This window comes from Buteo buteo, chromosome 13, assembly GCF_964188355.1.
Source record: "Buteo buteo chromosome 13, bButBut1.hap1.1, whole genome shotgun sequence".
NCBI lineage: Eukaryota > Metazoa > Chordata > Aves > Accipitriformes > Accipitridae > Buteo > Buteo buteo.
Window position 1 is genome coordinate 8068656 of NC_134183.1, and position 15435 is coordinate 8084090.

The 15435-nt window shown below is 44.6% G+C and overlaps 1 protein-coding gene across 2 annotated transcripts; it reads left to right on the top strand.

Annotated features, from left to right (window-relative positions):
* The first annotated feature begins 2557 nt into the window (after positions 1–2557).
* On the top strand, positions 2558–15400 carry NUP85 (nucleoporin 85). Of its 2 annotated transcripts, XM_075044507.1 has the most exons (19): positions 2558–2702; positions 2789–2882; positions 2969–3131; positions 3532–3602; positions 4130–4173; positions 4970–5039; positions 5981–6102; positions 6476–6610; positions 7196–7318; positions 7704–7835; positions 8240–8346; positions 8648–8731; positions 9348–9413; positions 9887–10038; positions 10131–10248; positions 11598–11698; positions 13501–13652; positions 14258–14344; positions 14954–15400. In XM_075044507.1, exons 1-19 carry the CDS (start codon positions 2670–2672, stop codon positions 15053–15055), a joined length of 1956 nt encoding a protein of 651 aa, XP_074900608.1. In that variant the 5' UTR covers positions 2558–2669; the 3' UTR covers positions 15056–15400. The 2 variants fall into 2 exon arrangements, with proteins under 2 accessions (XP_074900608.1, XP_074900609.1); XM_075044508.1 differs by lacking the exons at positions 2558–2702; positions 2789–2882; positions 2969–3131 and adding an exon at positions 3146–3419 and having other exon boundaries at positions 14954–15178.
* The last annotated feature ends 35 nt before the right edge of the window (positions 15401–15435 follow it).

The window sequence follows — 15435 nt, forward strand, 5'->3', positions numbered from 1 at the left end:
GAGTGAACAAAGTAGACTGTACGTGCCAAGAGACAGCAGGAGAGGATCAAAGAGTTCCTGGACCAGCTTTTAGTGTCTCTTTACACAGGATGGATGCTGGAGCAGAAGAGGATGCGGTCCCACTCCTAGATCCACCACCTCAGTAATCAACATTTCTCTCTCCATGCTGATAAAGAGAAAATAAGACCAGTGAGACTGATGGGCACTCTCCAGGGTTGTCAGGCCTTGCAAATATAGTTGGTAAAGGCTGATCACCTGCCTGTTGGCTGCCTCTCCCTGTGGGTAGGGCTGTGGTCCCTACAGAGTGGTCCACAGAGACAAGTGTTACGTGTGAAAAAGGATAAAAGGAAAGCAAGAGAAACACATGTGGCAGAGTGAAAGAACACAGGGATGTTCCAGGCACTCAAGTGTCCCTAGGAAAGCCTCAGGTGGCAGGTTCTGCTATCACAGTTGATACTCAAATGACCTCACGTGGAGAGAGCTCCTTAGCTTCACTACATGGAAAACAAATAGCAACTCCCATCCTTCCAACAAGGATCTCACTTGGTAGGCAAGTCTCAGATTTCCATTAAGAGTTAGGCAGCTCTATAGTAATTATGCATTTTTGGTTCATTAATAGCTTTTAATTATGATGCCCATACAAGCAGCAGGCTCTGTATTTTTCTGTTGGATAGCTTAAGCCATCAGAAGTCTCCTTCTACCAGTCACAAGAAACAGATGCAGTTATAGAAGCAGCACCTTACCCTTGAAGAATGGTGGCAGAAGACCTCTTAGTGCTGGATTTTCAGACATCCAGTTTTGCTTTGTATCTGGAGCCATTTTACTAACGTGTGGAAGGATATTTTGGATCTAGATATCATCACTAACATCCTCAGAAGTGTGCAGCATAGAGCAGCACCATTTTGTACAACAGTAGATGAATTCGACTTTGTACAAGAGAGTCAAATACATGCACATCCCCAAATTCCCCCCAGATAAAGCACTCTTACCCACAATAAAGGGTGGGCTTTCTTAAAACTGATGAGTCTTAGTTTCTCAAGCAGGTTTCTGAAGATTTACGTTAAGTTCTTCTACCCTGCAACAAGCCATTCCTCCTGACTAACCTGAACAGACACTACTCCCTTTTCTCAGCACAACTGGTGTCATAGCGTGCTCTTACCCAAGATAACTGCTAGCTTTATTTTTATTGGAAATGATGGATGCAGTAGCCAATAAAGTAAAAAAAGGCAATTTAGCAGTGGACTGTTGCAGCATTTGTCATGTGAGGACAGTGGATGACTCAAGCTGTCTTGAAAAATTAATTCTTAGTGAGCTTCTCTGAAAAGCACCAGTCTGAGAGGGACTGGCTGCTTCTAGCTGTGCGTTCAGCAAGACAGCATTGCTAATATTTTTCTTAAAAAGTGTATCACCGAACAAGTTTGTTATTTAGAGGAATGGGCAAAAAGTGAGGAGTATGCAGAGACAGAAAGGAGAGCAGAATGGAAAGAAAGGAGCAGTGTGTGGTTCGTGTTTTATCACACCAAGTTATTAATGGCTACTCGAGTTCAATTCCATTGGTACCAGAGCTCCCAGAGTTATCAGAAGGTTGACCGGGCAGCCTCCGGCAGCCTCAGCAGGCAAATTCTGCCCAGTCTCTAGGGGGTCTTAACTCCCACCCTGACCCCTGCCAGGCAGAGAAGGAAAAAAATCTCGTGACCCTGAGTAAGTGAGTAAGGCAGAGCAGAGTTCTTCCTGACACCTGCCAGCATGTCTCCCCGACCTGCTGTGATTAATCTAATGCTTCATTACGAGTCCTTCTCCAACCTGCAGGCAACCGACTGAAGTCATGAAGCATGTAATTTGATTAGTCAGCTTTATCAATGAGCTTGCCCGAGAGCTCCAGCAACTCTACTCCAGAGAATGTCACCTTCAACAACCTGGAGGCTCATCTATCTTCAAGTGTTTGAAGTGCGTAAAGAAATAAAGGAGAAACTGGTTATTAGAAGGCAACCAAGTCAATGAAGTGAACACAAAGACCACGTTGACCGAGCAACTAGATCGCGGTGCGCCCGCAGCCAGGGCCGCATCCCCGCGGCACTTACACCCTCGAGACAAGAAAACGAAGTAGATGGAGATGGGGCGGCCTCCCTCCCTCCTTCCCTCCCCCCGCCGGGCCCTGCCAGCCGGGTACGAGGTCCGGAGGAGCAGCCCCGGGGCCGCTGGGCCCTGCCCGAGAGCCGGCGCTCAGAGACCCCCCCGGGCAGCACCAACCCTCCCGGGGCAGCCACGGGGCTCCGGTGGCTCACCCGCGGTCGGCCTCAGGGAAGCGGCCGAGCCACCTACGGGCGGGAGCGGAGCGGAGCCCGGCCTGCCCCGTCCCCGTCCCCGCCCGAGCGGCCGGCCTCGTCCCCCCCGCTCCCGCCCCGGCGGGGCCTTCGGAGCGCGGCGGCGCTTCCGGGGCGAGCGGCCGGCGCCTGCCCCGAACCGGCGGAGACCCGCCGCTCGCCTTTCCTTTACCCCGGCCGGCGTCTCGCCTCCGGCCCAGCAGCGGCGCGGAGAAGGGCCGGACCGCGGCGGGGCTGCGGGGCGAGGCGGGCGGCGGCGCGGGCAGCGCAGGCAGCGGCGCGGGCAGCCGCGGAGGGGCCTCCCCGCAGGCGGGAGGCGGTGAAGGGAGCGCGGCCGCCGCCGCCATGGAGGAGCTGGACGTGGAGCCACCGCTGATGGTGCGAGGCCGGGGAGGGCAGGGCCGGGCCGGGCGGGCGGGTGCGGGGGCCGCGGGCGCCTCTGACGGGCCGCCGTCCCCTCACAGGTGGTGCCGGGCGCGGACCCGTCCGCCAGGCAGCTGTGCTTCGCCTGGGGCCCCGCGGAGGTGCTGGTGTGCGAGACCCTCTTCGGCCGCAGAGGTGGGTCCCCGGCCCGGGGAGAGGGCGGGCAGGGCCGGGCCGGGCCGGGCGCTTCTTGCCCGGGACGCTGACGGGCTGTGTTGCAGGTAGCGGGGAGGGAGGGCCGAGCTCCTCCCGCGTCTTCGTGGTCCGCAGGGATCAGGACATCTACATCCAGACCTTGCGGAAACTCTTCAACGAGTCCCACGGGATCTTCGTCGGTCTCCAGCGGAGCGAGGAGGAGCTGGCGGGGAAGTCGAGGAAAGCGCAGTGAGTGGATGGGGCGCGGGGAACCGCCGCCGTCCTCCTCCTTCTCCAGCTGGGCAAACGCCTCTCACCTATGAGTGCCCCCAGCGAGGCAAATGCCGTTGACCAGGCTGCTTAGAGCTGCGGTGAGCAGCAGCGGTGCAGGGAAAAAATGACCGCTTTGGGGTAATTTTACAAAACGAGGCCCTGATCCTTCCAGTAACGGTGCTGACCAGCACCCTTGCCTGCATATAGCCGGCGTGCGTACAACCACCGCGCACAGCCCCGCCGATCCCCACTGGATTCACCCAGGTACCGGGGCTGCCTACTGCTGCGGAGAAACCTGCAAGGCTTTAGTGGACAATAGGCATGAGACTAAAACTCAAGCAGCTCTCTCTAACTGAAGCCTTTTTGTGTTTGGCAGATTGGTTCAAGTGAGTAAAAACTACCGATCGGTGATAAGAGCCTGTATGGAGGACATGCACCAGGCAGCTAGTAAGTTTGTTTGTTCTCTTACTGCAATAAAAAGAAAATGCCGTTTGTGATTATAAAAGTAGTGCTTCAATTTTCTGTTATTGCAACTTCTGTAAAATAGCATGCATAGATTTCAGTAATTACTAAGACTCCGTTTCCATCCGGGAGATTTCCAAGCTGATTTGTAAATCTGGTCAGAATTTTTTTTTTTCCCTCACCATGTTTTAACTGATTTTCTGGGGACTTGCAGCCTTTTCGTATCTCAGGTTGCAGTTTTATTGGAAACTGAGTCCAAATTAACAGCTTGCTCCCAGCAAAAAGTGGGAAATTTTACTCTTCCATCTGTGCCCTGTAGCCATACCCAGATTTGCACAGGATTTACAAAAAAAAGTTAGAAAGTTTTATATAAAAGTTTGCTTTGCCTTGTGTGTACTTGCTTAGGTCTCTGCTTCATGAGTGAGCAGGCATTGTTGTCTTTATTTATGAGCCCAGAAAGGGCTGTGAAAGGTAAATATGTTGCTCTTTGTCTTTCCTTATTCTTTCTTTAGTTTCAACCCGGGACCCTGCCCTGCACAGCCAGTATAGCACTCAGGTAATCTGCAGTCCTGTCATGTAGTCACAACTGAACATGAATCACTGGCTAGTAAATTCATCAAGACCAACACTGTGGCAGTAAGGCAGTTTAGATTTAACTCTGGCTTAGTGCATTGGATGCGTTTCGTGACCAAGAATAAATGGGAATAAATAGTTGGCTCCAGTACTTCTAAAACAATAAAAAGATGACCAACATCTGGATTCACTGCCATTTCTTAAACATATTTTCAGTGTTATTAGGTGTGATGTTTTCTTGTCATCTTAACGCCAGCTGTGGGCCAGTACTCGCCTGTCTGAAACTTTACCTCTCAAACACTCAAGTTCCAATCAGCTGCATCTGAGCCTCGTAGCAAGCTCTAGGTGTTCACTGTGAACTGTTGGACACTAGAAGTGTGTTATGGGAAGAGCACATTGCTCACAGTAGTTTTGTCCTATTAGCTGCACTGATGTTGCTTTATTGGCCTTTCTTTCTTTGCTGTTTGTATTGTTAAATCTTAGGAGAGCAAAAAGGCTGAAAATAACACTTGCTGTACTATTTAGTATTGCCCACTGATGACAGATTATCATTGCATTTCAATACACAAACAGCTTCAATATTTTCTAAGCTGAACGTGCATAGAGAAGTTGCGGCCGGTTTCTTTTATTTGGTATCTCTGAAGTGTCAGTATGACATTTCTCTTGTCTGCAAGAACTGAGCTTAACTGATTGCTATGGACAGCAGATGCCTTTTTGCAGTTAAAAAAAACCTAACTGGAATAATTACTAAATCTGAAGCATGGCCCTGCTTTTTTCAGGTTTCTATTCTCTCTGCAATGGAGCTGATCTGGAACCTGTGTGAGATTCTGTTTGTTGAAGCAGCTGCAGGTAAGCAGTAAACTATCCTGATGTTAAGACTGAAGGGCTTTTTTTTTTCGTATTTATTTGTTTAAAATGTGTATAGCATCCATTGTGTCATATTTTAATATGTTTTAGAGATATAACAAGTGTCAACAAGCCTTTTAATACCTCTTCTGTCTCAGTAAATTGCCTTCTTCATGTTGAATTATGTCAAGCTATTAGATTTGCCTTCTTTTTCCCCTCGTGTAGTTTGCTACAATTTAAATTGTCTTTTTAATAGAAAGGTAGTGAATAAGAGGGATATCAAAAGTTGTTGCCAATTTATTTGACTTTTAAGCATAAACACATCTTTAAGCGTCAAATACATAGATGCCAACTAACATTTATGCATTCTCTGACGCAACTCCTTTAACTTTAGGATGCAATTTTTGAAGTCAGTTTCTTTACACCAGCATTTTAAAGTAGTAAATAATTTTTTAAGGAAATGGAATTATGCAAACAAATCTGCTACTTGCACAGTCCCAGAATTCAGAAGAGAGATTCACAAATTGTTGATTACTTAATCTGAAGAAAATCACCTAGTACCAGATTTCCTCCTCATATTCAGTTAATAATAACGAGTTGATGCTAAATTAAACAGAAACATTCTATGTGTGTTTTGGCATTGTGAGATTTATGATCTGAATCACTCACCTTTTATTTCTTCAAGTAACTCATTAGGGTTTTCTGCTGGACTCTGCTGCTGTTCCGTCTAAAATTTGCCACACAAATCTGTCAGCAGCCTGGTGCTCCCACAGCCCGGCTACTTAAGGAACTCCATTCCTTCGTAATTTGAGTGTGGCAGATAGAAATCCCATCAGTAAACCTCATCTAATGATTGTCAAACCATTAAGGTTAGAAGCATGTAAAATAGCAGTTTGGGAACAAACAGTTGGGAACTAACAGAGTGAAATCTTCTCTGCATAAAGCTGGTCCCCTACTGCTTCGCCTCCTTGACTGGGTTCGACTTCATGTCTGTGATGTGGACAACATGGTCCGTGAAGTTCTGAGCAGTGAAAATCCATCGAAACACGAGCTCTTCTGGAATGTGGTGAGTATAGTCACCTATAAGATTCTTAAACAATGGTAATTCACACCTATGTATTTTGCCTTCCTCCTCCCCACTCGACACTAGAATACATCTTAGGAACTGATACCTAGGACACTGCTGCTGTCTGCCTATACAGGTTTTAAGATGAAGCCATTCTGAAGATCATCCTACCCCTCATTACCATCCTTTCACTTTCATGCTCCATAGAGGTCAAGACTTACACTGTGTATTTGAATTAGCAGGGCCTACAGTTTAAGCATTTTAACTCCACTTAACTTGCCTAAATCACAAATTAAAATTACCCTCTGATACTCTTCCCGGGTATTTTGTAGCCTTGCACGGTGTGGTGCTCACAGACAGGTGGATTTTGCAGGTGGATGTCTTTGTGCTGCAAGGCCGAATGGATGAAGCACGGCATTTGCTCTCCAAGGAAGCCAGTGCCAATCCCGCGTCGATGAACATGTACAAAATCTTGGATGACTTGATGAAGAAGATGCCCATGCCCAGTGTATGTACAAAGTGGATTTTTTTCATGCGGTTCCATTGGGAAAAGACATAAGAGCGATGACAGTATTAGTCCAGTCTATTTAATCTCTGCTGTGGTTCCTGTAACATCACAATTTGTTGACCATTAAAACATCTCAGTCTTAATCCTTTACAATAATAATATTTCTGTTCTTGAATTGCCCAAAGACCCAACCATACAGGCAAAAACCTGTTAGGTGACAAACCAACACAGAAAGATAATTTTTGCAGCAGGATACGTTATCCAGTTGTCTGAAACAGTTCCTGTTGAGAACTGTTCTCCTGATTTGCTGAAGACTTTGCCAGCAAAGTTTCCCTCTGCTGCAGTGATCTCCTTGTAGAGGAAAAATTGCAGCTGCATCATAGTAATCTTTCATGGGATGCTCTTAAGATCCTTTGTCTTATTTAGCTGGGTAAAGACACTTCAAATACAATTATAGGGCAAGGAAAAATTTGATGGTAGCCCTGTGTTTAGCTTTTTAGCATGAATGACTATGAGTTCAGCCCAAGTGCCTGTTGTGATTTGACTTGGTGTTTTCTTTATTTTATGTATCTTACCTCTGTTCAGCTTGGCAACACTCAGACACTGACCGAGATGGAGCTGAAATGGCAGCACTGGCATGAAGAATGTCAGCGGTATCTACAGGATGGAACTTTTGCGTCCAATTCCCACATGGAATCCATCTGCAAGGTGTGTTTTTGCTAGGTAGGAAGGAAACTGTGGACAAGTATTGGATCCATCCTTGTGTATTTCAGGAGCCTGTGTAGCCATAAGTAACTTCAGTATGCTGGATGATCCGTTCATTAAATCAGGAGATTTCAAGCCAGTCTTTTGTACAGCGTTCTTTGTTTTGCAACAGTCTTTGCAAGCCTGGGCAGATCATTTTCTCTTTGTGTCCAAGGCCATAAGGGGAAAATGAGGAAACTGGGCTCTGAGAAGGATCTTTGTTCTTTGTTATTTAATTTTGATTCAATTCTCAACTTGGCAAAATGGGAGTAATGCCTCTGAAGAGTTACAATGCAGCTGTGTACATTGCTGAATTTGCAGAATTACTCCTATGCTTTTCTCCTGTTAGATCCTGCTGGGAGATGAGGATGCCATACTGGAGAAAAAGGAACTCATGACTACTTGGTACCACTTTCTGGTTACCCGACTCCTGTATTCCCATCCAACTGTGAAGCCAATGGAACTGCGGTTTTATGCACAGGCATGAAGTAGAATTATTTTTATATTCTCTACTGCTTCTTGTGCACAAGGGTTACTGTATTTAAAGAACAACTTTGTGGGGGTTGACACATTACAGCAACTACATACCTGTAAGATGTTTCCTAGAATTTGTAAGTGGACGGGGAGACTGACACAGTGGACAAATAATTGTTGAAGACCTAGTCTCTTCAGTGTCTAATGTTACCAGTCTTGTTCCTGCGAACTGTTTTCCCTGTTTCCTTATGCTAAAATAAGGAAAAACCTTTTTTGTTCATGTGTTCAATTGCAATGACCTATTATTTCCCATAAAATAACCTAAACGAGGCTGCTACATCCAAACAAATGTCTTCCTTTCACCATCTCACAACTTCTGCATTTATCCTGTCTTCTAATCTCATTCCACAGTCTAGTATGGACCTATTCCTGGGTGGAGAAAGCAGCCCTGAGCCTCTAGACACGATTTTAATGGCCGCCTTTGAATTTGAGATGCATCAAGTGATCAAGGAATGCAGGTTGAGTTTTAAGGTTTTTGATTCTCTGGTTCTACAGTATTGCTTCTGTGTGCATTTACTCCAATAGTATTTGGCTTAAAGGATATGGGTACAGCTCACCTGATAATCCTTTCAAAGAATTTTGCAAAAATACGCGAAGCAGGCAGCAATTAAAAGTATTCCATTAGGTCTGGAACATTGCAGCCAGATGTTATACTGTAATATAGCTTCTGTATTAGTAAGAAATGTCTGTGGAAAACCTGACACATTCCTTGGCAGTAGTAGGCTTAGGTTTTTTTTCTTTTGCTTGCTTCAAATACAGCATTGCCCTGAGCAACTGGTGGTTTGTGGCTCATCTGACTGACCTGCTGGATCACTGTAAACTCCTGCAATCTCACAATCTTTAGTAAGTTTTTATTTGCATTGATTATTCAGACATCCAGCAGCAAGGATGACTGAAATAGCATGTGGATTTTGGTTGAAAAGGAGCATCTTGGGCATATACAGAAGATGGAGAATAAAGGTGCTGCATGTACCTCTGAAGTTACAGGCAGTCCACGTGCTCTGAGAAGCAGAAGCATAAGCATTTGCTGACTGGATGAATCTGACATGCTCTTCAACAGTGCCTCAGTACAGTGTTAGGATTTTTTAAAAAATGTAATTTTATCTGAAATATAATCAAGGGTCCAAGTGTTTGTGATTATTGGGAATGGCAAGAAACCCATCTAAAAAGAGTTTCTGTACTTACATTCTGAATAAGTTTGAGCAATTGAATTTTGCTATCTGAATTCTCTTGAAGTTTCACTTTCTTGCAGTTATATTTGCTAAGTGCTGTAAATATTTGGCAGGTCTCCCCCAGGAGAAAGCTGACTTGCATGCTTAGGCCTGAGGTACAAAGCTTATTAAGATAGCCCATGAGAAAACATGCTACATACATTAAAAGTACTTGTGAAATAAAGCCAGCAGTTTTTTCCAATGAGGTGCCAATAGTAATGCCTGTTTCTTTTCTCTCTTCCCCCCAGTTTTGGTTCAAATATGCGTGAATTCCTTCTGCTAGAGTATGCTTCAGGACTCTTCTCCCATCACAGGTAGCAACTTTTTTTTACTCAGAGGATAGACTAACATCAAGGCAGCCAAAACAAAGAACTACATGTTAATGAAGTAAAAAGGCAAAACTTACAGAAGCCACTGTTAGGATTTCAGCAAAGGTGTCCCTAAGGGATTGTACAACACTAGCGTGTTTCCTTTCCTGAAAGAAAGATAAAAGCTGTCTATTAGAACCCATCAAGTGTTTTGAGCAGGGTAGAATTACTCCTTCCACTGTGGCTTTTTGGTACAGAGCAACTTGTACCAAAGCACTTGTGAGATGCAGGTATTCCAAAGTTGTATAATAGGCAGCTGGTATTTGGTAGAAAGTAAAAGCCATTTTTGGTCTGAATACTAAGTTAATCAGAGCTAACTGTTATTAATGCATACTCAGATTCTCCTTGTGGCTTTACTGTTGTGCTTATTTATGATTTATGATTGGAATGCTTGATGATTTTTTTTTTTCCCCTCTCAGCCTGTGGCAGCTGGGGGTAGATTATTTTGACCACTGTCCAGAATACGGCAGGGTATATTTGGAGCTTCATATTGAGCGGATACCTCTTAACACAGAACAGAAGGCCCTCAAAGTGCTGAGGATCTGTGAGCAGAGACAGATGCATGAACAAGGTGATTGATTTTTAAATCTCATTGTTTTGTAGCGATACAAGTGAAACTACTGAAACTAATTCTTTCCCTCTTCTCCTATGTTTTCTCCTAAGTTCGTAGCATCTGTAAAATCATGGCCATGAAGGCTCTGCGGAACAATCGCTTGGGCTCTGCCCTGTCGTGGAGCATCAGAGCTAAGGATGCGGCTTTTGCTACACTAATATCCGATCGGTGAGTCTGAGTCGGAAGCTCTCAGATGACTGCTGCTATAGTGGGGTGGTAGGAAGGGGAAAAGGCAGCCACTCTGCAATGGACCAGAAAAGGTCCTTGCAGCAGGCAGATTGGGATTGTCTTTCCCTCGGTCCAAGTACCTGCTTCTGGACTAGAAAATTACATCCCTGGGTGCTCTCATCTGCAATACCCCAGCTGTTTCTTTTCCACATTGTTTTACTTCATGAAATCTAGATAGAGATGAAACAGACTGGCTTTATCTAACAGTCCAATCCTCTTAGACCTTGCTTTGATAAACATTTGTTTTGGCAATATCTCTCTCATGCACTGCCCTTTCACTTGCTCCAATATGGCTCTATGATGGGCTGTACAGTGAACCAGGGAACTGATTTGGATGGAGGATAATTCCCTTCTGTGCTTTATTCAGATTATTTTTAACCAGTCTTCATACAAGTCAGCGGGAGCCACTTAAGCCACCATTTCTGCAAAAAATCTCAAGCCACGATTATATATAAAAAAGAGTAAAGTTTTATTGTGTCCCTGGTTTTGCATAAGCTTGTCACAGTATCTGACCTTGCATGGGTGGGAAGGTTGCTACAAAATTGAAGAGGGTGCTAACACTTAGCTTAGGCCTAGACAAAAGATACGGCAACTCTCGTTATGCTTTTTAATCTAGCAATCCATGTCATGTATTTTTTTGCTAATTGGAAATAGGCAGGTACCAATCTCTTTGCATAGTTAGAGTATAATTTTGAAATTACACTCTGGTTAGATGGCCAGGCAATACTTGATCTTCAGCAGTGAAAAAAGGGAGTATTAAGAGATTGCTGGGGTTTTTTTCATTTATTCTTTGAGGGAGTGTGAATCATTATATTTCTTTCAACAGAAGGTGAAAGAAAACCATCACAGGAAGCAGCTCTGAAAACAGCAGCATAATGAAGGCTGTGACAAAACAGATGAAAAGTTTTTAGAATTGTTTTTGTTCCTACTGCTTATCAACTTTTTTACACAGCAGAAAAATAGAGCTTTTGTTGTGACCTGGGAGTGTTCTTTATGCATCCACCAGCCTCAGCTTCCTGTGCTCCTTCCTTCACTTACTCCTTTTCAAGAATAGATCTCAACTACCACAAAATCTAGAAGAATAAATAGTGTCTGTTAAACGCACATTACATCAGTTCATTTGGCACTCCCAGGAAATGTTTTTTGATGTCTTCTGAAACCCTCACAGGAGGTTGATTAAGATGAAACTCAGTTGTGTAGTAAGTTTTCTGGGAAGGGATTAGGAGATACAAAATGAATGTGGATGATGTTCTTCCCTCTAAGCTTTTATTGTTTTACTTTCTCCCTAGATTCCTTAAGGACTATTGTGAAAGGGGTTGCTTCTCTGACTTAGACCTCATTGATAATTTGGGACCATCCATGCTGCTTAGTGACCGGCTAACATTTCTTGGTGAGAAGTGTCTACAGTTTTCCTTCTGGTCTGTTATTTAGAACATAGTTAACTCCACAGAATTATTTGGATTTGTCTCTTCCTCCATCTGGCTACATTCTGTTTTAGTGATGAGGGGAAAGCAAATGACTGAAGGTGATTAGGGATGCAGCCTGCTTGTTACCAGGAGACTGCCTTTATCACTGCACTCACAGTAGGCTTCTGTTCTGCAGTGCTCTGAGCAGGATAGTCTTGAGTTCTGACATTTGTATGCTTCCCCTTTCTTAGTCTTTTTCCAGACTTTATCACTACCTAGGGAGACTTTGAAATATTAACAAATGCAATCTGGAAGACCTTCGGAGGCTTCCTTGGAAGAGTAAACCACTGGTTTAAGTTACTTTGACAATGTGATAGGTTTACTAACTACATAAAGGTCTCCAAAATCTGAACAACTTTTGTTGGTTCAGTATGCCAATTTCAAGCTCGCTCAAACAAAAGATCTCTCCTTCCCTTTCACTATAGCAATTGTGCCAAATTACAGCGGAGGGCCTCCAGCGAGTTTCCTTCACATACCACAGCTTCCTTCTCCTGGCTGGCAGAGGTGTGGGCTGTCGTAACCTGCCCATCTGGCTGCAGCTGCTCTGTGGCCTTTGATTAATGGACCAAGACAGGAAATGGAGCTAAAGTGCACCTTTCTCTGGAGCTGTGGCAGTTAGTTAGCAAGCCCAATTACTGGAGCCAAAATCTAATAGGAATTGGGAATAGCTGTTGGCAATTGGACTGATTCCCTTCTGGCTGACAGCAGCATTACAGTGAAGGTGATCCTGAATTTGATCTGTTCCCATTTGGTCCAGGCTTGCAAAACTGGAACTGTATTTCCTTCATTTAAACCTTATCCTAAATTAAGCTTAGAAGGTAACTGTGACTTACCAAATCGGTAATCCCTCATATCTCTGCATGCCCAGTGTCACCCAGTGACCCTTGCATCAGCCCCAAAGATTTGTAGTTTAGTTGTGTAACTGTGTTTATAAGCTACGTTTATAGAGAAATTACTTCCCTTTCTGCTTTTTATAAAAAGTCCTGAAAGGCCTGAAAATATTTCTGCTTGTTTTTCCTTTGGAGGTTTTAGAAACATCAGGTGTATTTTTGCTGGACAACTTTCACATGTCTCTATCTTGAGCTCAAGCATTAGTCAAAGGTGAATCTGAATGGGAATCGTTACTTCCAGTATTTTGACAGTTTAGTGGATACAAACAAAGCCGCAGAATAAAACTCACTTTCATCCTCAGCCAGTTCTCATGTGCTGCATAGTGATATAACTAATTCTTAGCAAAAGCAGAACTTGCCACATCAACAAAGATCTCAGTTTCCATTTAAACAATCAGAAACACAATGAAGCCTTTCAGACCTCCTGATACTCTGCGATATCAAAAAGAACATTCACTCCCTGGCCTCTCCCCTCCCATTCCTGGTTTTCGCAGACGCCACCAGTCTCTCCAAGCTACTGGTGCTGTTGCTTGCCCTGAAAACACTCAGCACCAGACAGTATCAGTTCGCAAACAGGCTGGTTCAAACAGTTAACCTCACCAAGAACAGTAACAGGTTTTTGGCTGCCTTTTCAGCCAGCCTCTATTTTAACCTTTCTTCATGCACAAGATTCCCATTCCCCCAGACTCAGCTGCTTTAGAGACTCATTTCAGATGGGGGTAGTTCTACCACAGGCTTCATGGGAGCACACGGACTACCTAACATCCACTAGCCCAGGCCTGAGCAGGTCTGACAGACACTGATGCCTTTTACCCTTCACCAACACCCGTGCGTAGGCAAGTACCGAGAATTCCACCGGCTGTATGGGGAGAAGCGGTTCTCTGAAGCTGCCAAGTTGCTTTTGATGTTGATGACGGCTCACATTGCTCCTTGCTCCTTCTGGATGACCCTGCTGACAGATGCCCTTCCCCTGCTGGAGCAGAAAGAGGTGAGCACGCTGGTCACGGGTGACAAAGCCCCCCACCCCATTTCTTTTCTTCCTGACAAGGTATGTGGAAGTGGTGACCCCCTTTCTGCCCCCAGGTTAGGATGTGCGCTTCCAGTGCAAAAGAACTGTTTGTGGCAGTTCCAGAATTGCACAGCTATCCAAATGTCCTATTGGTGGGAGCACACAGGACCCAGGATAGGATAATCAACTCTTAAGAAAACAGCAGCAGAATACGTACATACTGATAATTTAAGTACATGCTGCATCCAGTTCCTTCTGGTACTTGGCTTGAAGATTTTTCTACTGTGCTTCCTTCTTCTAAGCCCAGTTTTTGCTTTAAGATCCATCAAGAAAATGACAGTTTAGCAATTACAGACCCATACTGGATAAAGCCTAGAGCACCCGCTCTGACCTCATAGCTGGCCCTGTTTTGCACAGGAGGTGGCACTAGAGACCTCCCAAAGTCACTTCCAGCCTGCATTATCCTCTGATCCTGTGATTTAAAGGGTCAGAACGGATCTGTGGGAGTGCAAAAGCATTATCTTCTCAGACTGTGCGATGTCCTTAAACTTGATCATTTTCAGTGAATACTTCCATTTCCACAGGTCATATTTTCAGCAGAGCAGACTTACGAGTTGATGCGGTGCCTGGAAGACCTGACAGCAGGGAAGTCGGATAAGCAGAAATTACAGGTAGCTCCTGTTTTGAGGACAACTGGATAATGAATCAGTGGGGCTGTGGGGAAGGTCAGGGAAAGCAACCTCTGAATTTATATTTCTATGTGGGGGCAGAAAAGAGGGAGAGCCTGAGCTACTGAGGCTGGTATGTGTTGTTAGTTTTAAAGGCCAGCCAAATGAGGCATCATCAAAAAATATTTAAATATACGCAAAACCAGTACAGGAGTATTTCCAGTCCTCACTGTTCTGCTGATTTGGATTGGACCGTGATGCTCTTCCAAGATAAATAATTGCAAATTACATGGGCAATGAAAAGCTGAGATGCTGCCATCTAACAGCTCAAGCTATGAAACGTTCCAGGCGCAGAACAGGGAGCCATTTGCTGCACATGCAAACCTCTACAGCTGCCAGAAAACAAAAAGGCTTGGCAATGCTGTCTTGTATTGATCTAAAAAGTAGGAAATGTAGCTTTTGCTTTTCTCAGGAGGTACCTGTAACAGGTAAATACACACGTACTCTCCCTCTTAATGACCTGCATCCTTCCTTTCCAAAACCCAGAAAGAGAACCTATCACCAGCACATTACTGCGTGTAGTAGTCTAACCCAAACTGTGCTTGCTTTTAGGATGATGACGTCGAGACTATGAAAGTGGAAATGCTGAGACTTGCTCTTGCACGAAATCTTGCACGAGTCATCGTCAAAGAAGGCACGTTGGAAGGATCTTGAAGATGGCACAATGTGATTTTTCTCTTCATCTGTGGCTTACTGTACATAAACCTGACTGCTTTTCTAAGAATAAATGTCTTGTTTTGCATATTGCGTGGCCGTTTGTTCTTGTCTTCCACAAAGATAACTTCAAAAAAATGTAATAAATGTAACTTTTAAGAAGGAGCTGCATCAAAACGTTAAGGTCACTTGTTCTAACATGGCTTGGCAACCCTCCCCTGGTAAAGTAAACCTCATTACCAATGGCGGCATTACCTTGGCTTTTTCAGTCACTTTGCCTCTAATAACCAGAACCGAAATTAAGCCCACCTTGTAAACGACTGGACTTTTAGAAAACAGCAACTACTCCATTTTCGCTTAGTTTAGATGGTTGAGATGAC